Source organism: Monodon monoceros, unplaced genomic scaffold (genome assembly GCF_005190385.1).
Source record: "Monodon monoceros isolate NGI ecotype Baffin Bay Population unplaced genomic scaffold, NGI_Narwhal_1 Super_Scaffold_2, whole genome shotgun sequence".
NCBI lineage: Eukaryota > Metazoa > Chordata > Mammalia > Artiodactyla > Monodontidae > Monodon > Monodon monoceros.
In genome coordinates, this window is record NW_021703776.1 from 82,442,834 (window position 1) to 82,467,723 (window position 24,890).

At 47.7% G+C, this 24,890-nt stretch overlaps 1 protein-coding gene across 1 annotated transcript; it reads left to right on the forward strand.

The window, feature by feature from the left end:
* Positions 1-4,543: 4,543 nt before the first annotated feature.
* Positions 4,544-8,861, forward strand: SMKR1 (small lysine rich protein 1). The gene is made up of 2 exons (XM_029233066.1): positions 4,544-4,564; positions 8,239-8,861. Exons 1-2 carry the CDS (start codon positions 4,544-4,546, stop codon positions 8,431-8,433), a joined length of 216 nt encoding a protein of 71 aa, XP_029088899.1. The 3' UTR covers positions 8,434-8,861.
* Positions 8,862-24,890: the final 16,029 nt, after the last annotated feature.

Consider the following 24,890-nt stretch of genomic DNA (forward strand, 5'->3'; position numbering starts at 1 on the left):
AGCGACCACCGGAGTAGAGAGGAATAAATAGGAATTTTTAAATGTAACTTCTAAGAAAGATAGTGATAGAATATTCTAAGTTTGAATATTCTAAGAATGTGCACTTTAATTCTGGTATTTTTTTTTTTAAAGAACAGCACAGTTAATGTTACTATTTATAAAGAAGACATAAGGATGTGTACTCATAAACATAAAATTAACTAGTACTTTTCCAATGTGAGTTTGAATAGTTATCTAAATTTAACATCATCTTCCAATTTATACAGGAAGATTTGTTCGGTTCTTGTAGAATAAACGGATCTTAAGTGCTAAACATTAAGAGATTCTTAAGTGGACTGGTGTTTAAGAAAAATGCTTATGTTGTCAATGACATTTTCCTTTGATTCTAACAGTAACCTGCGTTCTTTGTTATAAGGAAGTCAGCCTTTCAGCCCCACCCCCCAGCAGCCCTCCTCACCTCCCTTCAGGTCAATGCTAGGGCTTTCTCCAGTGCAAAGGCTGAAGACCCATTTGGTCAATGGAAGATGGTGCTGCCATTGAAGTTGTACCAATTGTCACTAGACCGTTCATTTTATGTTTCACCTGTCCACTGACAAATCGTGCTTTCTTGTGCTTTCTGTCTTTTTTTTCAGACCTCCAATCTGGAACTCAGGAAAAGCAGGACTAGGACAGATTTGGGAGTGAGCCCGATAGGGGTTAACCTGAGAGAGTTGTGATGACCCAAAGAAGTGTACACAGGGAGTGTGAGCCACCACCCCTACCCAGAGAGTAAGGCGCCAGCAGAGGAGAAAGCACAGGCAGAAGGCAGGAGAATTTGCCATATCAAGGGCCTATGTACTCAAAAAAACTACCAGACAAATTAAAAGTCATTGGAACTTGGGTTTGCTTTGTTGATGATTAGAGAAAGCAAATGCATGAGAACCTGGTACACAAATACTCCCCTTTGGAAGTGAGGTCATCAATCAAAAGAAGGAAAACAAAAAAACACCTTACCCTTGGTTGCAGAGCCTTTCAGGACCCCACCCCTGCTTCTGGGTCCAGTCTCCTCCTCCTGCCCTGGGCCTGCAATGTCCTGTCCCCTGACCTTGGCATAGCTGACTCCTCCTTATCACCCAAATCTCAGTTAAACCTCAGAGAGACCTTCCCCATTCACCAGTTTAAAAGAGTAGTCAGCTATCATCGTATCAATTTAATACACCTAATGTAATACATCCTGTTGCACCTATCATTTTTAATGTCTGCCACGTCCCCCATTTGACATCCCCCCCCAAAAAAACTTTTCTGCGTTCAGGGCTGAATTCCCAGGGCCCAAAACTGAGTGTCAGGCACATGATAGATGCCTAATAACTTGAATAAAAAGAAATGAGTCATTAAAATGAATGAGGGTCCAGCTCCTAAACAGTATATTCAACTGCGGGGAGGAGGATGTCAGGATGAACTCAAGGTTGGAAGCATAACTGAATCTACTGTATCCTTGCGTAATCCCACGACGGGTATGAGAACTTTTTTCAGGCGCCTTTAAAAAATATTTTGTAGGGTTTCCCTGGTGGTGCAGTGGTTGAGAGTCCGCCTGCCGATGCAGGGGATACGGGTTCGTGCCCCGGGCCGGGAAGATCCCACTATGCGGCGGAGCGGCTGGGCCCGTGAGCCATGGCCGCTGAGCCTGCGCGTTTGGAGCCTGTGCTCCGCAACGGGAGACGCCACAACAGTGAGAGGCCCGCGTACCGCAAAAAAACCAAAACATTTTGTAATGTTTGTATTATTACAGGCTCTTTTACAAACATTTCCCCATGTTATTTTCATTTCAATCCTCAAAGGCTTTATCTCATTTTCCAAAAACGGTCATGGAGTCTTCGATAACTTCTCCAACGTCAGCCAGTGAGTGACCTAGCTCTCACGCACAGCCGAGTCCGCCCACTCCAAGGTCAGTACGGTACACGCGGAGCATCGCCCGCCCGGCCGGCTTTGGCTGGGAGCTCGCCTGCGCCCTCCTCAGTCGCCCAGAGCCAGCCTCCCCCGCGCGGAGCCCGGGTTCCGGGCGTTCGCAACCTTAGCCGCAGTCGCGCGAGGTGAAATGGCCCAGCCAGGGCGGCGCGGCCAGCAGGGGACGGCGGCCGCTCTCACAAAGGCGATTGCGGGCGGGCTGGGCGGGCCGGGCTCAGTCCAACGGCTGGGCGCCAGGCCCCGGTGTCCTGGCAACAGGTAAACACTGTGCGGCCCCGCCCCCCGCGGCGCGCGCCGCGCGGCGTGTTGCTCGCCGCCCGCCGGCACCCGCGAGCCCGGCGCTTCAGCCTGCGAGGCGCGCTCGTCAGAGACGCGCAGCCCGCAACTCGTTGCGGTGGGTGTCCCAGCGTGTAGTGACGGCGGCCCAGTGGCTGACTGCCCCCTCACCCCGCCGGGCTCCCCTGAGCGCCTCGGCCTCCTCGCGCCGCGCCGCGGGAGCGGGCTCCTGAGAAGCGTGGCGAGGTCCCGGGTCTGCGGCCGTTCGGGGGCGAGAGCGGAGGTGGCAGTCCCGTGAGCCGCAGGAATGGGCGAGGGGGCGCCGACCCCAAGCGACGCGGAGAACTGGGGTCTCTTTCAGGATTAGGAATCTATGCCACACTCACCTGCTCAACTGAGAAAGCATTACCATGGTAATACACGTCTTATTTAAGTGTAAGAGGTTCCCAGGCTCTTGTTAAATTAGTTTAATACCGTTTGCGTCGTAGAGGCACGCTTTACTAAGATTTGCCCGCGCCACGAGATTGGTGCCTTTATCTCCTCGCGTTGGTGGTGGTGTCCAGTCCAGTGATCTGAACGCTTTGGGTCAAGATGAGGTGGGAGAGGGGTTTGCTAGGTGGTCTGCGCCCACCCAAAGGGATGGCAACCGCAGAATCAGGCTGAGCCCTTTGTGTGTGTGTGTGTGTGTGTGTGAGAGAGAGAGAAAGAGAGGGTTGGTTGGTTGCAGTCCCTTGGTTCTGTTGAGCAATTTTCACACCCAGAAAATAAATGCCCAGGGCGCCAGTATGTGCCAACGGCGACTTGCCAGGCATCTAGCTTCTGCTGCCCCCGCTAGCGTCCCAGGTGGGATTCCTCTCGGTGGATTACGGAATTAGAAAATAAGCCTTGGTGGGACTCAGAGTGCCCGCTGTAGACAGTGGATTCTTCCTTCCAACCTCAGTTTGAGGAAAGGCTTTGGAAGGAGACCTTTTGTGCAGGGAGCTCTTGGGTTTCTGCCTTACTTCCATCTGAACCCCAAGTCGTTGGCTGACAGAGCTACATCTTAAACCAAACCTCACTGACGCCAAACCTTCATTTCCAACTTCCTGCTGGATCTCTCCATCAGAGAGCCTTTTCAAACTGTGTTCAAAATCCAGCTCTTTTAACCACTACCATCTCTGCACTTCCCAATGGCACGTTCATTCTCCTGGCCGCAAACTCGAAAGCATTCCTGTTCCCGAGTCCTCATCCAGTCTCTTGTGACCTGCCTGCCACTGTTGCTCCTTACTACCACCTGCCTGGTTCTGGCAGTAGCCCCCATCACTGTTCAGGGGCTGTCCATCTCCTCTGTCCTTCCCTGCCAGTTTGATCAACCCATAATGGCTGTGACCAGGTCCTCAGGGACTTCCACTGTCTGCTGAACTAGGCACTGCTCTGCTTGAGCTTGGCGCTGGGAGCCCTTGGTAAGGGGGCCTCAACCTCTTGAGCTTTATCTACCATATTATCTTCTCTGCTTTAAAAAACAAAAACAAAACCACATCCCACATAGACCTACATTCTTCTGGAAGTCTTCTGCACCTTCCCCACCTCGACTGATCAATCTACTTAAAGACGGACCCACCTCTGAAGTACCTCCTGCTCCCCTGTTGCTTCCTAAGCATCCGTAGCCTCCTGCACCTCACTTACTGTGCTTTGCCTGTTTCTTGGAAAGTCTTAATCCTCACCCCCATTAGACTGTAGTATAGAAGTGTGTTTGGTAAACCTGTGTTTCTTCCAGTGTGTTGCGTGTAAAAGCACTAAATAAATAGCTCTTGATTTAAATTGAGAGCTATTCCCTGGTTACTTCACGTGGTTGACACTGCCATTTTCTTTCAGAGGCCAGGAAACTGAAGCAGAATGGTTTAATAAGTAAAGCCATTTAAGCTGATGGCTTCTCACTGCTCCTTGGATAAAGGTCAAACCTTAGCTTGCAAGGCCTACAGGCCACAGCTGTACGCTGCCTACTTTTCCAGCCTAAACTCCTCTCACTGCCCCCATGGTTGTTGCTTACAGGCCAGTCACATTGACCTTTTTTTTTTTTTTTGGTCCTTTTGGCTTGAAAGGTTGTTTGCTCTGCCTGGGAATTCCCTACCCCTCAGCCCACAGGCCATTCTTCAGGAATCCTTCTTCCTTCATGTCCCAGACGAGGGTCACTCCCTGCCCATCACATGTCATCATAATGCCATGTACCCTGGGCTTCCTTCACAGCATAGATAGTGACTAAATGTGTTTGTGATTTTCCCCCTCACTGGACTGTAAGTTTCTTGAGGGCGGGAGCCCAGATCTGCTTTTCTCTCCATCTAACATGAGACCTCGTGCACAGGAAGTATTTGTTAAAAATTTGTTAAATGAATGTAGGAGGCATCTTAAAATCCAGAGAAGGAGAAATCTACATTTGCTTTCCCTGAGTTGCATTTTATTCACTCAGCATATTTTATTCATCCCTACAATATGCCAGACATTGTTCTAGGTCCTGAAAGTTCAATGAACTCATAGACAAAACCTCTGGTTAGGGAAACATACAATAAATACACAAACAAAAAATATTATTAAATAGTGAATGCTTAGGGTAAGGAGATAGAAAGTGACACTGCTGGGAAGGGTTTTTTTGTTTTGTTTTAAATTTATTTATTTTATTTATTTATTTTTGGCTGCATTGGGTCTTTGTTGCTGTGCGTGGGCTTTCTCTAGTTGCGGTGAGCGGGGGCTACTCTTCGTTGCGGTGAGCGGGGGCTACTCTTCGTTGCAGTGAGCGGGCTTCTTATTGCGGTGGCTTCTCTTGTTGCGGAGCACGGGCTCTAGGCGCACAGGCTTCAGTAGTTGTGGCGCATGGGTTTGGTTGCTCTGTGGCATGTGGGATCTTCCCAGACCAGGGCTTGAACCCGTGTCCCTGCATTGGCAGGCGGATTCTTAACCACTGCGCCACCAGGGAAGCCCTGGGAGGGTTTTTAAGAGGCCATCTGTACCTCCTCCCCCTTTGCCTGGGACAGTGCCAGCTAATGTTTGTTGAAGTGCCTTGTTTTGGGCAATAAATTCTATGGTCACCCTAATTATAGATAGAATAGAGGCATGATGTCTGGAAGGTTTTTCTGAAGAGGTGGTTTTTGAGCAGAGGCTAGCACAAAGGTAAGAAACAAATTATGCTCTCTGTGAAGATCTGCAGGAAGAGGAGGGATCAGGGAAGAGCTTGGCGAGTTTGGGAACTAGAAAGAAGGAATGGTCTTCATTAAGGAGTTTGGAGAGTTTTAAGTCAGGAGCTCCGTGTTCTGCGCCCAGGAATAGTCAAGAGCCATAGAGTTGCATTCAACCAACCAACCAGCTCAGAAACTGAAAACTTTCACTCCCTTACAAAAATTTCCTAACAGACTTATTGAGGTATAATTGATGTACAATAGATTGTGCATATTTAAAATGTACAGTTTCAGCTTGGCATAGGCATACACTCATTAAGCCATCACCACATTCAAGACGTATGATTTGCAGATATTTTCTCCCAATCTGTGGCTTTGTCTACCATTCTTCTAACTATATCTTTTGAAGGGCACGAGTTTTAATTTTGATGTTGAATTTATCAATTTGTTCTTTCACAGACATCAATTTGGATATCATACCCAGGAAATCTTTGCCTAACCCAAGGTCACAAAGGTTTTTTTCTACATTTTCTTCTATAAGTTTTATAGTTTTGGGTTTTATATTTAGGTCTATGAGCCATTTGAGTTAATTTTTGCATATGGTGCAAATATGGATCGAAGTTCATTTTTTTGCAAATGGGCATTCATTGTTCCAGCACCATTTATTGAAAAGATTATCCTTGTTCTGCTGAATTGCTTTGGCGCTTCTGTTGAAAATCAGTTGAATCAATTGTTTGTGTATGTGTTGATCTATTTCTGGACTCTTTTCTATTAATCTTAATACGAATACCATACTGTCTGCATCCTGAAGCTTTATAATAACTCTAGAAATAAGGTAGTATTAGTCCTTCAAATTTGTTCTTTTTCAGAGTTCTTTGCATTTCCATATGAATTTTAGAATCATCTACAAAAAGAAGAGAACTTTGAATAAAAATGTCAAACTTTGGTGTGGATCTTAGTTCTCAAACCGTTTTAGAGATTAAAACACACACATTATTGGGGGCAGTTATTCCAGGTCAAGCGTGTTTGACATGCAAAAAAGTATAAAATCAGAAAGGAAGCCAAGACTCAAAATCTTTAAGAGCTTATGGCAGTGCACATCCCACACCCCAAGGTGATGCTTTATCAGGAGATGCAGTTATCATATGGGACTCCATATTGTTTCTCTTCATTTGGATTTCCTCACAGAAGCTGGGCCACTGTGTTGCAAGATATAGCTCATCTTCATTTCTGGGTTTTGAATCTAGGAGTGTCCTCCATTTCATTTCACAAAATGTATTTTAGTGTTTTTAACACATTGACTATGTTTCTCTTTGTTTAACTTGGGACATTTTTTAAGTGAGATGCTATGAACAGGACATCTATTTTACACAAACATTTAGCCCTTGCAGGCATTCTTGATAACTTATACACTCCTCCTTTCCCTTGCCTAGAAGAGACACTTTTTCAATAATGCATTCCCATCATTTATTTTCTGTATGGGTGGGTCATAGGACATAGAGAATTCCATTCAGCTTTGTGCAGCTCTAGCAAAACTTTGGAGATAGTTTATTCCCAGGTTAGGATGGTAGCCATTCCTTTGCCGGGAGGGCATTAACCTGGCAGTGTGCTTGTGGCCAGAGCACAACCCCTGAGCCTGGTGGATGCTGGTTTGCACTGGGACCTTGCAGAGCCTCTGCATTTCCATTTTTAAGACGGAAATGATACCTCCCTCCCTTGAAACACAGCTCTGAGGATTAGCAGTGATAAAGGTGATGGCAACATCCTTCACTGAGTGCTTTCTTCGTGTCAGACACGGGCTAAGTGCCTTATGTTCGTGCCTCACTTAATCCTCGTGACTGTTTAATGAGGTAGAGACTATCGCATAACAAATGCCAAAATATGTATTTGATCCTAATTATCTGTTTTAATTTAATTTTTATTAGGAAAATTTCCAAACATGCACAAAAATAGAATACTAAAATGAATCCCTATATAGCCATATCTCAGATTCAGAAATTATAAGCATTTTGCCACATTGGCTTCATCTATACTTTATTTGGGGGGGAGGGGGATGAGGAAGGTGCAGTATTTTAAAGCAAATCTCAGACCTTCTTTCATTTCATGCCTACAGATTTTAGTGTGCACCTCTGAAATGTGGGAACATTTCCTTCCATGACCCAATGCCATTGTCAGACCTAATAGAATTAACAATTACTCGATATTGTCAAATGTCCTCAATTGCCTAAAAAAATGTCTTTTCATGGCTTGTTTGTTCTAATCAAAATGCAGGGTCCACACATTAGTTGCATTAGGTTGGGTCTTTTTTTTTTTTAGTGTTCTTGGCGGCAGGGGGTGGTTAGTTTTTGTTTTGTTTTGTTTTGTTTTTGAAAGAAAGGAAACAGGAGAACGCTGCTTCTCTGCTAAAAGAGTGTCTTCTCTGGGGAGGTGTGTGAGAGTTGGGGAGCCATGATCCATGAGAATTACCCTTGGCACCAGCCTTCCCTTCCCCGTACACTCATTCCCCTCGGAGCACCCTGTCCCTTCGCCTTCTCTCCTCGCCCTGGGTCACCTCGTTATAGTTCACCCTCTCCTTGAATGACACAGCCCACAATATCTAGGTGTTGAGTCGTACCTCAGTTTCTCCGCCTTGCTCTCCCAGTCTCTGGGCGCTTGAATCAGGTTGGATCTCTTTTAAACTGGGGGTCTTAAAAGGCATTTGTTGAATCAGACTGCATATGACTTCTCTTCCCACTTCAAGTTTTTGTTGTCACAGTTTTTTTCCTTTTAGGAATTTTTTTTCTTAAGTTCGGTAGGAAATGTTGAAAATTATATAATGTCAATGTTATAAAGCTAATTTTCGCCCCGTATATATACCTGTCTTTGAAAGCCAGGTAAAGGGAAAAGAAAAGGCCGAAGCCAGTCCCGTGGGAAAAAGCAGAAGAAACCGGAAGTGGACATCCTCAGCCCCGCCGCGATGCTGAACCTCTACTACATTGTCCACAACGTCGCTGGCTGCCTGCACCTGCGCGGCTTCCGCTGGCCAGGCGCTACCAAGTCAAAGAAGGGGAAAAACAAGACTTAAGCCAGACCATTTCCCAGCTTCTCTCTACTACAGAGGACAGAACTTGGGGAAGAGAAATCAGGATAATACCACTGTTGCAAGCAAAATAGACTTTACTGAAGACAATTTGAGATGCAAGCTAAGTGTGCTTTTCAGTGGTAGTTAATGCTAAATGCCTTTTACTTCCTCAGCTAAACCCGGGTATGGTGAGCCACTTTGGTTTTTTAGAAGAGGGGAAAAAAAATCCGAGTAATTCCCACACGGTGATGGAATTGATAGGACTTTAAAAAATTATTATAAGTCTGGGTCAGAATTAAACCTCGCTCTCCAAAGGCAGTTCTAACTTGCATGAGTTGTTTTCTTTTACCAAAGGGGGTCTGTTATTTAGAGAAGACATGGCAAAAAGCACAGAATTTGCTTATGTGTCCCTCTTTTGGGCACACTTTCCTTTCGTCATCTTTTTCTGGAAAAATAATAAATATTTTGTTTCTATAATTTTCTTCTCAGAGGTCTGACTCTTGTCTGATTCGAATTAGCCACAGACAGTGGTAGAGAGCAGGGTTGTCAGTCCTGCTCTGAACCTGCTAGTGTGCAGGAATAGCGGCTCAAATGAGCTGATAGCGTCAGTGGTTGGAGCACAGGGAGAAGGGGACCAGTCAGCACTGGTCCCTCTCTCCTTTCTCTTTCACCCGACTCTTCTTCGTCTTTTTCTACACACTTACATCTTCCCACCTTCTGCAGACTTTCTTTTAAACTTGGCTGAGTCTGAGTTTTGGATTTGGTGCTAGAAATGTGCCTTGGGCATTCTTTTTATTTTTTTAATTTATTTATTTTATTTTATTTATTTTTGGCTGCATTGGGTCTTCGTTGCTACGTGCGGGCTTTCTCTAGTTGCGGCGAGCGGGGGCTACTCTTCATTGCGGTGCGCGGGCTTCTCATTGTGGTGGCTTCTCTTGTTGTGGAGCACGGGCTCCAGGCGCACAGGCTTCAGTAGTTGTGGCACGCGGCCTCAGTAGTTGTGGCACACAGGCTTAGTTGCTCCACGGCCTGTGGGATCCTCCCAGACCAGGGCTTGAACCTGTGTCCCCTGCATTGGCAGGGAGGTTCTTAACCACTGCGCCACCAGGGAAGCCTGCCTTGGGCATTCTGCTGATGATATTCTGGGATCTCCCCAGCCTGTGTGGAGACACTTAAAAGAGAAAACTGCAGTTGGTTCTGCTCAGCCCCAAATGTGAAACTTGGAAGGAAAGGCATTTTTAAGTGTAAGCACCATCTCTAAATCACATAGCCTCCCATCCCTGCCTCCTGCTCTGTCTTCCTGGCACGTCTTGCCACCTCCCCTGGCGCTGACACCTGCACTGTTGTCTCCATTCACAATTCTGAGCTTGAAGCTGATTCCTCTAGGCAGCACCAGTCCAGAGACGATCTAGTTTGTTTGAATTACTTATAACGATGTCACAGGCTGCCTTGTGAGGATCTCAAACGTTCATGAAGCTTGCTAAGGAAGTCTATAACCCAGGACTCAGGATTTTATAAATATCAGAGAAAAAAGGCAATCCCGTGAATCTTTGTACCAGAGAAGTGAGGTGCTCAGAACCCACATGAGTTTGCTGGGGATGACACTTGTCTAGCTGTACCGTCTGTGCGGAGTCAATGTGAGCCCTTGGCTGGTTGCCAGAGGAGCCCTGGCTCAGCTCAGGTGAAACTTGGTCCTTCTCTTAACCTGAAGGGATCTTTTCTGTTCTGTCTACAGACCTGGGAAACAGGGCCACCTTCCCACTCTGCTGAGATTGCTGGGCTGGTTCCGAGCAGTTTCTGTTTGTGGACACACCAACTCTAGTCCAGTCCTTCTCAAACCTGGGTGTGCACCGTGGTCACATGAGGACTCCTGAAAGCACAGATTGCTGGGCCCTACCCAGTAGGAAGAGCAGGGTTCAAGAATTTGTGTTTCCGGTAAACTCCCACGTTGCGCTGCTGCTGGACCAGACCCTTGGAGATACTGCTCTAGTTCATGCTGCCACACCAGATGCTGAAAGACTTGATGAATCTCGGAACGTGTAGGATGTCTAAGGCCCTCCTCTGCCTCACCTGGCTGGGTTCAGGAGCTCGTGTCTGAGCAGTTATGTTTATGGGAACGTTGGGGAAGTGGCATGTGCATTGCTGCCTTCTGATCTTGTCCATAGCAGGATAACATCGCTGAGGGGAGGACAGACATGCCAGTCAGCAGACTTCTACAGGCTTAGGAGATCATCTGGAGGTGGCAATGCCTTCTTCTTTTGAGATGGTTAAATGATGAGCAGAAAGGACTGTAAGCATTGGAATAGAAGAAGTACTGACCTGATTGGATGGGGCGCTGCGCACTCAGGGTCTCCACCCAGGTTTTAGCAGAGTGGCTAAAGGCTATTTAGTATTGTCCTCATTGCAGCGCTGGGGTTCTGAGAAGCTGTTAGGAAGTTTGAATTAAATAGCTATGGTGGTGGTATAGTGAGTGTGTATGACATGAACTATCACACGCAAGCCATATAAAAGTTGTGGCACATTTTACTTCGAGAGAAATTCAATTTTTTGGGTGAAATATTCCATTTAAAACTTTCTTCAACAAAATTATCTCATTTTAACAATTTATTGAGTATCTCCTATGCTTGGCATTAGGAGGATAAGGCAGGGTTCCTGCCCTTCAGGTGCTCCCAGCCTGGTGAAGGGGGCTGATGCCCAGGTTCCATTGTGACAACAGCTACATTTCTATTTCAGCTTCAATAAAGCATCATACAGTTGATGAAGGTGATTAAGAGGAGGGTGGGACGGCCCTTCTAGGACACCTGGAGCGCCTCTGATGATAAAATAGGTCCTTGAACGCTGCTATTTTTATTTCGCCAAACTCAAATCGGCCAGGATCCTGATCCTTCCTGTGGATGAGGATTCAAAGGAGAGCGTGTGAAAGGAGCTGTGATGGGAAAGCCCACACACAGGCCACACGTGGTCTGTGGCGGAAGCATCCTTGCTGTGAGGAAGGCTCTGCTCAAGTGTGGGGGGAGGAGGCAGCGCCCCATGAACAGTGAATACAGGGACAAGCACAATGTCCCCAGAGCAGGAAGGAGGATTTGGCAATGCCTGTGGAGAGAGGACCAAGAGCCACGCAGCTTGCAGGAATCTTAGCTCCCCAGCCAGGGATTGAACCTGGGCCCTCTGTGCAGTCAAAGCCCAGAATCCTAATCTCTGGACCGCCAGGGAATTCCCGAGAGAGGGCATTTTTTAGAATGGCAGTGCCCCTTGCAAAATTGATGACAATTAAAAAGAAGGACAATAACAAGTGTAGGCGAGGATGTGGAGAAAATGTGACCCTTGTCCGTTTCTGATGGAAATGTAAAATGGTGCAGCTGCTGTAGAAAACAGGCAGTTCCTTAAAATGTTATAAGTAGAGTTACTATAAACCATATACCCAGCAATTCCACTCCTAGGTATATGCCTAAGAGAATTGAAAATATACATTCACACAAAAACTCGTATATAACATAGCCCCAAAGTAAAAACAACCCAAATGTCCATTAACAATGGCTAGACAAAATGTGGTCCGTCCATACAGTGGAATGTTACTTGGCCATTAAAAGGAATGACGGACTTCCGTGGTGGCACAGTGGTTAAGACTCCACGCTCCCAAGGCAGGGCGCCCGGGTTTGATCCCCAGTCAGGGAACTAGATCCCACACGCATGCCACAGCTAAGAGTTCGCATGGTACAACTAAGGAGCCAGGGAGCCGCAACTAAGACCCAGTGCAACCAAATATATATTTTAAAAAATAAAAGGAATGACATTCTGATACCTGCTTCAACATGGATGAACCTTGAAATCCTTGTGTTAAGTGAGATATGCCAGACACAAAAGGCCACATCTTGTGTAATTCTTTCCATGTGAACTGTCCTAAATAGGCAAATCCATAGAGTCAGAAAGTAGATGAATGATTGCTAGGGGGAGAGGGAAATAGGAAGTGACTGCTAATGGGTAGGGGTTCCTCTCTGGGGTGGTGAAAGTGTTCTGGAATTGACAGTGGTGACAGTTGTGCAACATTGTGAATATACTAAAAACCACTGAACTGTACACTTTAAAATAGTGATTTCTACGGTATGTGAATTATATGTCATTTTAACAAGTTGATGACAGCTAGCTAGCAAAGGTCCAAAAAGCCTGGGAGATAAGGAGGTGAGGGTGGGTACCAGTTGCCAGAACAGGTGCCCAGGACAGTGGCCTTTTCTGCATCCTCTTTTTATTCTTCATTTCATCCTTCAACAACATATTTTCAGCAGCCCCATCTGGCAGGCACTAGACTCGGGGCTAGAAGGGAGACCACAGCTCTAGTCCCAGCCACTTATCCAGCCTCATCCTTCACCTCCTCTTCCCCTTCATGGGGAATCAGAGGCTCTCAGGGCTGAATAGTTCCCTTCAACCTTCTGTCCACCCTCACATAGTCCTCGGGGAAGACTGCATGTTTGGACTTACTTCCACTAGGCTTCTGAATCCCTTCCCTTCCATTTTTGGGTGTAGAGTTTACTTAATTATCCCTTTAATAACATACCCAGGGAACACTCTGGAAAAACAAACATCACAAAGAAGGTAATTAGATTCACCCCAATTAACCCATCTGGAGATAAGCTCTACCAACATTTTGGCATATTTGGTATATTCTTGGGCTTTTTCTTAACGTGGTGATATGAATATATCTCCATATGTGGGAGAATATGGTTTTTTTTGTTTTTTTTTTGTTTTTTTTTTGTGGTATGCGGGCCTCTCACTGTTGTGGCCTCTCCCATTGCGGAGCACAGGCTCCAGACGCGCAGGCCCAGCGGCCATGGCTCACGGGACCAGCTGCTCCGCGGCATGTGGGATCTTCCCGCACTGGGGCACGAACCCGCGTCCCCTGCATCGGCAGGCGGACTCTCAACCACTGCACCACCAGGGAAGCCCAAGAGTGTGTATTTTTGTTTTAGGACAGGTCTTTCTCCTGTACTTTCATGCTCTCCCTCTCTGCCAGTTCCTTTCCCTCAGCCTAGAAAAGGAAGGGCTCCCCCACCTTAAAAAGCAGAGATGGGGGCTCACCATAGTCTGGAAACGGGGTTTGAAAGGAGATCCCTGTAACAGTAAGAATGGCACAGTCATCAAATCATTTAATGAATGTTTATGGAGGACCTGCTATGTGCCAGGCCCTGGAGTGACAGCAGTCAGGCCAACAGACGTGTGATGGGGCTCAGCCTTGCGGTGGACGGGGGTGAATGGTCACTGGTTAGTGCTATGACAGCGTGGACCAACACTGTTTGACAGAATTCTCTGCAACGATGGGAATGTTCTATATTCGTTCTGTCCAACGCTATGGCCACCCACACCTGTGGCTCTTGAGCATGGGAAATATGGCCAGTGCAGACTAAAGAGCTGGATATTTTATTTGATTTACTTGTAATTCATTTAAATTTAAATAGCCTCATGTAATCAGTGGCCATTGGGTTGGACAGCACAGAATTACATATGGAGGGATTTGACCTAGTGGAGGAGGGAGAGAGGGCAAGTAGATGTAACCAAGGAAGTGATGCTAGAGTTGAGACTGGAAGAGGTGGTGTCAGGGAGAGCTGGTGAAGCCCTATTGATCTTGTATTCTGGCTGTTGGTTTTTCTTAAAGAGGGTGCCACAAAACCTGGATCTGTCCTAGGAAGGCGTTAACTAGGACTAAATTAGGCAGGGGGCAGAGCCTCTGCAAAGGCAGGGGGGTAGCATGACAGGTCACAGGAACTGAACAAGAGCACAGAGACCAGGGAGATGGGAGATGAGAACCTGCGGGTCCAGTGGGACCCTCGGGGCCAGGATTCAGGTCAGAGTCAGGGAGCTCAGCAGCTGGCGGTGATCCTCACTCCTGTGCCGCTGTAGTGATTCTACCAGCTGCTGACCTCTGTCCCCACGCCCCCCACCACGTGCTGCACACGTCTTTTCTCAACTTCTTAAGTTCTGCTTACCCTAGGTTTCTGTTTTTCTGCAACCTCAGCTTGTCGTGAGCCCTGTGACTCCAGCTCTACCCCGTGGTCTCTTTCTGTGCTTCCTCCAAGTGTTAGCTTCCTAAGGGCCTCATTTTCGGGGTCTTTACAGGTGAGAGAATCAGAGACCCACCTTGTCTTACCATAGACCAGGCTCTGTGGTAGTAGCCAGTGGATGAGCTATCAGGGGTTGGGGTCTCCCACTGGTCTGACCTCTGTGCCTGAGGATGGTGCAGGTCTGCTGGTCAGGTGCTATAAGCAGGGCATGTAGGGTGACTCTTCATGGCAGGACTGGCAGTGTGGTGGACAGGAGTGCCTTCTTTCTTTCCCTCCAGCTGTAATCCATCCCTTTATAGACAAGATCCTGGAAAGAATCTGCTTACACTTTTTTCTTCACTTCCTTACCTTTCTGTCACATATTCTTCCTCTCTCGCTTTTTTTTTTTTACATCAACTTTGTACTTTTTTAAATTGCAAGCTTACCAAAAGGTTGAAAGAAAGTGCAATGACACCCAGGCCCTTTACCTAGACCAGGGTTCTCAACCATGGCACTATTCACATTTTGGGCTGCTGGATAATTCGTTGTGTGGGAGCCTGTCCTGTGCATTGTGGGATGTTTAGCAGCATCCCTGGTCTCTACCTACCAGATGCTGGTAGCACCCCTGCAACTGAGACAGACACAAACGTCTCCAGACATCGTCAAATCTGGGAGGCAAAGTCATCCCCAGTTGAGAACGATTGACCTAGATTTAGGAACTAACATTTTGTTGTGTGTGTGTGTATACACATATAATAAGTGTATATATTATATATATAATACAAATATATACATACATGTAAACATATGTATATCTACATATATATTTCTTATATACAGATAATCAGAGTAAGTAAATGTGGCAAACTGTTAAGTTGTGGATCTCTACATAAAGCAGCATATACATATAATGTATATGTAGTTTATATGCATCTATGTGTATTTTACATGCCTAGCAAATGTGGCAAAATGTTAAAATATGTAAAAGTGTATATATATATACATACACTTTTCTTTCCTGAATTATTTTAAAGTAAGTTGCATACATCATTATCCTTCATTACTAAATAGTTTAGCTCCTGAGAACAAGGATATTCTCATTTATAACAACAATGGGATTTTCATGGTCAAGAAATTGACATCAATACAGTCCATCTTCGTTTTTTCCTAATTATCCCAGTTAGCTGGATGAGTTTTTGATCGGTGATCTAATCAAGGATCACATATTGTGTTTAGCTGTCGTGTCTCTGTAGTCTCTGTTAATCTAAAACAGTTTCCTCCCTTTCGCGGGGGTGGGAGGGGGTCTTTTATGACGTTGACTTTTTTTTTTTTTTGGCCGCTCCGCTCCGCTTGCAGAATCTCAGTTCCTCAACCAGGGACTGAACCCAGGCCATGACAGTGAAAGCCCGGAATCCTAACCACTAGGCCACGGAACTCCTCGATGTTCCCTTTTTTTTTCTTTGGCTGCGTTGGGTCTTCGTTGCTGCGCGTGGGCTTTCTCTAGTTGCGGCGAGCAGGGGCTACTCATGGTTGCGGTGTGTGGGCTTCTCATTGTGGTGGCTTCTCTTGATGTGGAGCACGGGCTCTAGGCATGTGGGCTTCAGTAGTTGTGGCTTGTGGGCTCTAGAGCATAGGCTCAGTAGTTGTGGCGCACAGGCTTAGTTGATCTGCGGCATGTGGGATCTTCCCGGACCAGGGCTCGAACCAGTGTCCCCTGCCTTGGCAGGTGGACTCTCAACCACTGCACCACCAGGGAATTCCCTAGACACAGTTGTTTTGTGGAATGTCCTCTTTTCAATCCATTACATTCAGACTTCTGCCTCCACTGCTCCAGCTAAATTGCTTGATAAATGTCATTGTTCCATTAAAGGATTGCAAACCATACTATCATTTTCTGTACAACTAAGAACGAGGCGGGGGCGGGGTGGAGTGAGGTGGGAGACTCACCACCAATTAACAATGAAATGCCGCCAGTTGTATGACACATTGTGTTCAAATGTGGGGGTGGGGGTGGGGAAGTGCCTTTGAGTGGATGGAATTTGGTAATTGCCAAAGCCTGTTTGCGTCCATTCCCTTCTTCTCAAGACTCTTGTGTCTGGGCTTCTTTGACACTGTCGCTCCTGGCTCTCCTTCTAGCTCTGCCTGTACTTCTATATCTGTTTTACTTCTCCTTTTCCTGTGGTCTCTGTATGTTGGTTCTCCCCTTGCCTCCCCACGTTGGCTGTGCGCTCTACCTCTTTCGCCCCCTTCCCACCCACTACCTCCCACCCTCCGTGATTGCACCAGGGTTGGTCACCTGGCTGTAAAGCATGAGCTAGGTGAATCAGACCTTCTCCCTGGGGACGTGAGGTGGCGTGGAAAACTCAGGGAGATGCCCTGCAGGCACTCGGGATTTGGGGACCAGGGCTCAGAAGAGAGCGGCTGGCCAGAGGTGTAGCTTTAGACGTTTGCAACTTTAGTGCAAGCACGTGGTTGGGACCGAGAGCTTGTCAGGATAGTGCGGAGGTAAGAAAGGAGCAGCGAGTTGGGAACCTTGCGGACCGCCTCCTTTGATTTAGCAGCAGAAGGAAGAAGAGGAACTGTTACAGATGGAGTCGGAGAACGAGAAGGGAGAGGAAACCTGGAAGAAAGGGAGTCTGTGGGGCTGCACGCTGCAGAGATGTCAGAGAGGATGGGGAATGGGAACACGGACCATGATCTGTTGGACAAGGGGTCCTCTTGGTCTCAGGAGGTATACCAAATAGGAGATGAGAGTAAATGTAGAAGGGAGGGACGGAGGCTTCCGTGGCGCACAAACAAAAGCCTGCTGGTGTCAGAATCCCGGTCTGCGCCCCGCCCGACAGGCTGTAGCCCTCGTCTCCTCATCGCCCCCTGGTGGTGGGAGGATGCAGCGTGTGTCCCTGAGCCGCGACAGCCCGAGACGCCGCCTGCTTGCAGCAGGGTCACTGCAGTGGCCCGAGGCTCCTGGCGGCTGGGTCCACTTGCAGGTAGAGCCACCGCTGCTGGGTTTGGGGGCTGCGTCCGTGTTTTGTCTTGCGGGTCAGGGCCAACTAGAGATTGATTTTCTCGCCATCTGACATTTCTTACCACACACAAATCCCGTGTTAGCCACTGCTCTTTAAAAATACAGTTAAGGGCTTCTCTGGTGGCGCAGTGGTTGAGAGTCAGCCTGCCGATGCAGGGAACACGGGTTCGCGCCCCGGTCTGGGAAGATCCCACATGCCGCGGAGCGGCTGGTCCCGTGAGCCATAGGCCACTGAGCCTGCGCGTCCGGAGCCTGTACTCCGCAACGGGAGAGGCCACAACAGTGAGAGGCCCGCGTACCGCAAAAAAAAAAAAAAAAAAGAAGAAATGCATCCTCAAGATGCTGCATCTGTGTGCTCAGGTTTTATTTATTGAGCCACCCGTAGAGGTGTCCAAAGCCATAAGGATACCCGAGTAAGCAGCTTTCAGTCTCAAAACTCTTATCTCTGATACCATTTTCTTCTGCACCTGCAGCTCCTAGAGAAACCATTCAAATAAGATGACTCTTCTTCAGTAGTTTATTTTTTTTAAAGATATATATATATATTAATGAATTTATTTATTTTTGGCTGTGTTGGGTCTTCGTTTCTGTACGAGGGCTTTCTCTAGTTGCAGTGAGCGGGGGCCACTCTTCATCGCGGTGCGCGGGCCTCTCACTGTCGCGGCCTTCTCTTGTTGCGGAGCACAAGCTCCAGACGCGCAGGCTCAGTAGCTGTGGTGCGCGGGCTTAGTTGCTCCGCGGCATGTGGGATTTTCCCAGACCAGGGCTCGAACCCGTGTCCCCTGCATTGGCAGGCAGACTCTCAACCACTGCGCCACCAGGGAAGCCCCAGTAGTTTATTTTGAGTGTTTAAATTTATCAAAGCAAAATCCATAATCCAGCAATTACATTTGTATCGAGACTGTGTGCTTCCTGATTTCCTGTGTAAAAAGGAAAGTGTGAGATTTTTTCAACTGCAAAAAATCCTCCCAGCTCCACCTTCCCATTTGTTCAAAGGCAGAACAACCACAGTGAAAGAAGCCCAGGAAGTGTGAGCTACTGCTCTGTGCTGTCTTCTTCCCTGGCCTCCCAAGTTCATGGAGCCTTAGTGATGACCCATCCCAGGAATCCCCTCTCCCACCTGCCGCCACTGCCCAGGGTGTGGGCACTGCTGCCACGGTGGACTCCGGCCCTCAGAGCAGTGTTCAGCCAAAGTTGGTCTCCTGGTGGGTTTCTCCCAGCCCACTTCTCCCTCCATGGCTACAGAAAGACCTTTCCACTCTGCCATGTCACAGCCTTTCACATGCCTGGAGACAGCTCCTTGTGGAGAGGAGCACCTGTGCTTCTCCAGGCCAAACGCCCAGTCCCTTCAATCACTTTTACTTTTTTTTTTTTTTTGGCCGAGCTGTGCGGCTTGGGGGATCTTAGTTCCCCGACCAGGGACTGAACCCGAGCCCTCAGCAGTGAAAGCGAGGAGTCCTAACCACCGGACCGCCAGGGAATTCCCATCAACCACTTTTACTTGACATGACCCCTCTTGGTCACCCTCTCCTGGATGCCACCAGTTCTCCATTGACCCTGTCGTTAAGATGGGGCACCCACATTTCACAGCCCAGTGAGGCTGTGGCCTTCCGGAACCTGGACGTTAGACCATGCTTCCAGGCCAAGTGGACATGAGGCTTTTGGAATAGATTCATTTTTCATTTAAATAGCTCAAGGCATGGTGTAGTCACTGTGGAAAAATTTGGCAGTTCCTCAAAAAGTTAAACATAGAATTACCATATGATCCAGCAATTCCATTTCTAGGTATACACCCTAAAGAATTGAAAGCAGGGAGCCAGACAGATACTTGTACACCCGTGTTCATAGCAGCATTATTCACAATAGCCAGAAGATGGAAACAACCCAAATGTCCATCAACAGATGAATAGATCAACAAAATGTGGTCTATACATACAACAGATTATTAGCCTGGAAAAGGAATGAGATTCTGACACATGCTGCAATGTGGATGAATGTTGAAGACATTCTGCTAAGTGAAAGAAGCCGGGCACAAAAGGACAAATATTGTATAATTCACTTACATGAGTTATCTAGAATGGGTAAATTTATAGAGATAGAATGTAGAATAGGGGTTACCAGGGGCTGAGGGGAGGGCAGAATGGGAAGCTGTTGTTTAAGGGGTGTGGAGTTTCTGTTTGAGTTGATGAAGAAGTTCTAATGGATAGTGGTGGTGGTTGTTCAACATTGTGAATTAATTAATTAATTAATTAATCTATTTATCCGCTCTGGCTTGCGGGATCTTATTTCCCTGACCAGGGATCGAACCGGTGTCCCGTGAAGTGGAAGCTTGGAGTCCTAACCACTGGACCACCAGGGAAGTTCCGTGAATGTATTTAATGCCACTAAAATGTAGACTTGGAAATGGTTAAAATGACAACTGTTACATATTTTTACCACAATAAAACCCACAAAAATCAAGGATTTTCCCTTTTTGTTGTAGATCTGTGGTAGAGGTGGGAGGGGAGGGCGTATGCAGGGCAGACCCCCCACAAAAGACTTTCTCTTTCCAGCTGGGCATGGTGGGAGCAGGTATGACCCCCCTCCAGGACCGCCCCTCGCCCAGCTCACTCACTCTGTGAGCAGCCTTACTTCTCATCTTTTCCTTGTGATATGGAGAGAACAGTGCTCTCTGCGTCCTCCTGCACAGCTCGCTCTCCAGGCCCTGAACCACATTACCTGCCACGGGACCACCCTCCCCTTTACCCCGCATCTACCTCCACCACCTCCCTCAGAAAACTCTCCGCTCTTGCCTTCCCTAGTTTGGAGTCTGCACTTCCTGCCTGCTCATCTGCACCTGCATCTGTTGCTCCGTGAACAGCCTTCCCCAGATATTTCAACCTTGTGTTTTCTCTCCCCACTTAGGATGTAAAGTGCATTAGTGGGAAGTGAGGCAGAGACACTGTGAATGAGAGGTCAGGCTCGAGACAGTCTCAGCACAAGGAGAGTGCAGACTGAGGGCCGCTGCCCCCACGGGGGCCCCTCAGACCTCGTCTTCTTGGGCCTCCTGGTCCCTGGCTTCTGGGGCAACAGTCACCATTGTACTTGCCACAGATAGGTCAGCAGGAGAGCTATAAACAGCACCGTCTATCCATCTGGGTCCACCCTTTGGCTGTGGGAGTTGAGCTGCCCAGAGCCATTTGGTCTCTTCTCAGTCTCCCTGTGCCCTTCACGTTGAACTCTCCAGCAGTCTGTAGGCTTCTGTTCTTCTGAGCTCCATCCACACCGCTGAAGTCAACCTCCAAGAACCCACCAAGGCGACGACAGCAGCCTGTTGCTATGTTGCTACAGTACAGCCGGGCCATGTGTGTGTGTGTGTGTGTGTGTGTGTGTGTGTGTGTGTGTGTGTATACACTACCACCACATGGGCACAGATGGAAACCACTGTCCAATCATGGAAGGAAGATATGGAAGGTGAAGTTGTAGCTACCTGTTGACCTTGAGAGACAATGAAAAGAGGGGAAGGAGTTACTATGGGAGCAGTGGTGGGAAGAAGAAAGTCTTTGCCCAGCTTTGCTTTGTTTGATGGATCAGCTTAAGTTCTCCTTCTGGTTTCAGCCTCTGGTCAAAATGAATGGCTTATTTTTTTTTCTTCTTCTTCTCCTTTTTTTTTTCTTTTTGGATGTACCATACAGCATGCAGGATCTTAGTTCCCCAACCAAGGATCGAACGCATGTCCCTGCATTGGGAGCGTGGAGTCTTAATCACTGGACCAGCGGGGAAGTCCCTATAGGTTTGTTTTGAATAATTTTCTTAGAATAAACTCCCATGAGTGGGAGTATTGGGTCAAAAATTGAAACCCTTTTATGGAGACTTGGTTTTTTAGGGGCCACCTTGTTTCCCAGAAGACCAGGAATTGATTCACAGGGCAATGATTCTCACACTTGTAGTGGAGCCTGGTTTGCTTCTGCCCAGGCAGGAGTGGCAAAGTGGTAACACAGAAAGACGGAACGCAGGGAATGACCAGTTACAATAGGGTCTCTGTGCTGCTGAGTTTGCACAGATGTACAGCTGGCCTTGGATTGAGGATGTCTTTGTAGAACGTAGATTTACTTGGCTTGGTGATCGAGTGCATGGGTTGTGGAGCAAGATGCTTGTAATCAAATCCCAGCTCCACTGGGTAGTTAGTGTGTGACTTGGGTCAACTTGTCTAATATCTGTGGCTCTGTTTTCTCATTCGTTAAATGAAAGATTAAAAACAGAATTTACATCATAGGGTATTATGAGGATTAAATGAGATAATACATGTCACGTGTTTTACCATGTGCCTAGCATGTGGTAAGCACAGGATACAAGTTAGTTATATCGATAGGACTAATTAAAGAATGTGTCATTGACACAGCCTGCTATTCAGACTGTGGGGTTGGTTTCTTCCTCCCTTCAAGTTTGTACCCACACACAAATCCTCTGAAATGACTTAAAATTCTCAGCTGAAACTTAATTCTGTACATCAGAATAGAAAGCTTAAAGTCAAATCGATTAACAGATAGGACTGTGCAGAGAGTTCTGAAGAATGATGTGTTATGTCCTTGAACTCAAAGGGCTTACATTTCCCAAACATTCAGCTATGAAAGAAAAGATAAATGCACAGACCTTGGGTCTGAAATAGCAGGGAACACTTGATCAGTTGGCACTGCCTGGTCACCAGTGGGTCGCCGGGTTGGGCTTGGGGGAGTAGAGCGAAGCATGGCTCAGGGAATGATTACAATTATGGGGTGGGAGTGATAAATTTGTCTTCAAGGCTGAGGGTAGGAATATACATTTAAAACCAATCTACTCACTTAAGAATGATAATTAATAGAGTAGCTGAATCTTTTAAAAAAACCCATACACACCTTTTCTTCAAAATACAATTCAGACAACAAATAAAGTGAACCTCTAGTGGTTTCTAGGATCCACTGACTGAGGATGGCGTCCTTCCATCGGTAAACTACCTGAGCTCTGCTGAGGCTGTCCCTGTGGACGAGGATTTTGTTTTTTATAAGACACAAAGATAAGCACCACAAGATTCGCTGTGTTGGAAACCACTCCTGTTCTCATGGTAACTGATGGTCCATCGGTGCTGAAATATATAAAAGGCACTAGGGCAGCGTGAAGATGTTACTACGACAACTGGAATTTAGAGTATACATTTTTAAAGGAGTGTGGGAGGGTATAATTTCACTTCACTTTCTTCAAGTGAAGTGGGGTAGGATGAGTCAGGCATTTCAGAAAGCAGGGGTGCCCTGGGGCCCCAAGTCTGAGCTTGCTCCATCACAGCTGGGAGACAGGGGCCGAGAGCACGTCGGCTCCAGAATTCTGTGAAATCACCTCAGTGAAACTCTCTCTCATCAGAAATTATACAAAGATATCTTTGTGTTGGGAGTAGGCAGGATTAAGGAGTATTAGAGGAGATGAACTCTAGATTTTCAGCCTTCGTGGAATTTGTTGAGAAAAGATGACCAGGAAAAATCAGCTTACTTTTAAAAATGTCCATTCTTAAAGAAATAAATAAGTAAATGGTCCATTCTCCACAGTTTATACAGGTGCTACCAGGAACTTGAAAAGGATGTGATATTTCCATTTTCCTCTGAGGATGTGGACTTATTTCTCATCCTGGGCCTAACAGAGCTGCAAATGGGTCTTTGTCCTGTGTTCACTGAACACCTGACTTCAGTACTGAGGCTCCAGTGAGTCTGTGGACCCAGCCGAGGGGTGCTGGCCTCCTGCGAGTGGCACCAGGGAGAGCTTCTCATGCTCTGTGTCCCGGGGCCTCGGAGCCCACTTCCGGCCTAAGCGATGAGGCTCACCCAGCCTGGCCGGGCCCCCGCCCGCCTGGAGTGAGCCGGCATTGCCCGGGCGTCTCCCCCCGGCTCCCTGGAACCTCTCCCTGACACAGTCACTTCTGGTCTGGCTATCTCTTTACCTTGTACTGAGTGTCGCCCAGGCACTGGCCGCAAGAAGGTCTGGGAGGAGCCAGGATATCTGCATTTTGTTGCCAGAGGGCTCTCTGAGGCAGGAGTGGTGGAACACACAGAGCCAGAAGCCAAAGTAGAGAAGCTTCTGTAAGACGATTCCCCACGGTCACACAGCAGTACCTGAGGACCAGGTGGAATTCAGGTCAGGTCTGTCTGATGCCAGAGCTCTAGTCCACCCCCTACTGTATCCGGTAGAAAAGGGGAAAAGCACAATTTTCCCCCACTGCAGGCTGAATGGGGTGGTTGATGGAACCTGGACACATCCGACTTTCACGTCCCCACTTTGGCTCTTGTGCCCTACCCCACTGGGTGGGGAACTCGGAGAGGTTACAGCCCCCGCAAAGACTCACAGATGCTCTGGCATGTTCTTTCATTCTGCTTTTTATGTTCTGTATTTTATGATGTTTTGACACCTTGGGGGTGGGAACTGCCCCTCCCAAGGTTAGCTATTTTCTAGAAATAGCGAACAGCTTGCCTGTGAGCACATCTTTGATATCCCCGCCATGCTTCTTCCTTTATCATATCCCTATAGCCAGAGCCCACCCAAATTATCCCAGCCATCCCATCCTAAGCCTGCCCAGCTCACCTGCCCTGCCTCACCCACAGAAACCACCGTGAAGGCTCTGGCCCAGGCTTTCCCCTCACTCCTGACAGCCCTGGGCCCCGCTGTGAGCCCCTGCGTGGCATGGCAACCCCTCCTCTTGGGAACTGTGGGTAACAAACTTTTGTCAGTGGCAGTCGTCTCCTGGTCTGTTGGCTTCACCATACCTGAATAAAAACAAGATCCTGCGCTCATTTTAAAACACAGCAAAGAGGGAAGAGAAAAGGCCGGGAGGGCAGCCCGCTCTCTTCCACTCACAAGAATTCATCCTCCTGCACTCGGCCTCTCAGCCTCTGCTCTCCCACCTCCCTCTGGTTCCTGCCTCCCCCCACCCCTCCCCTAAGGTCCAAAGGCCAGGTCTGGGTTCAGGGAGAGGCCAGGCCCAGGCCTTGATCGGGACATGACCTTGACCTCACTTCCTCTATTTTCCTTTTCTCTCCTCAGCTCCTGCTCGACTCTCCCGAGGCTCTGGGAAGAACACATTTGCCTCCAGCATGTCTGGGCTTCGTGTGCAGTTGGCTCTCCTGACACTGTGCATGTGGCAGGCTCGCTGGGGCCGGGGTAGCGGGTGGGTGCTGCCTGGGCTGCGAAGAGGCCAGAAACGTGGGGGTCTCTCCTGCCCCATTACCCACCACCTTCTCCAGGCCCTGGTGGAATGAGCAGGCAGCTTTCCACCCGGGGACACTCAGGCACCAGCAGGTCCCCCTCTTTGTCTCCCCTGTATAATTAATTTATGCAACTTGAATTGTCAGCTCAGTTTTCAGCATTTTTTGGTCTTATTTTCCTTATTTATAGTTTGGAATGTT

Excerpts from the sequence above, each read along its gene's own strand:
- SMKR1 (XM_029233066.1), top strand. The coding sequence starts at position 4,544 with ATGAGACCTCGTGCACAGGAA. Across the intron at positions 4,565-8,238 it reads TGAGACCTCGTGCACAGGAA|CCAGGTAAAGGGAAAAGAAA; the intron begins GTATTTGTTAAA and ends TGTCTTTGAAAG.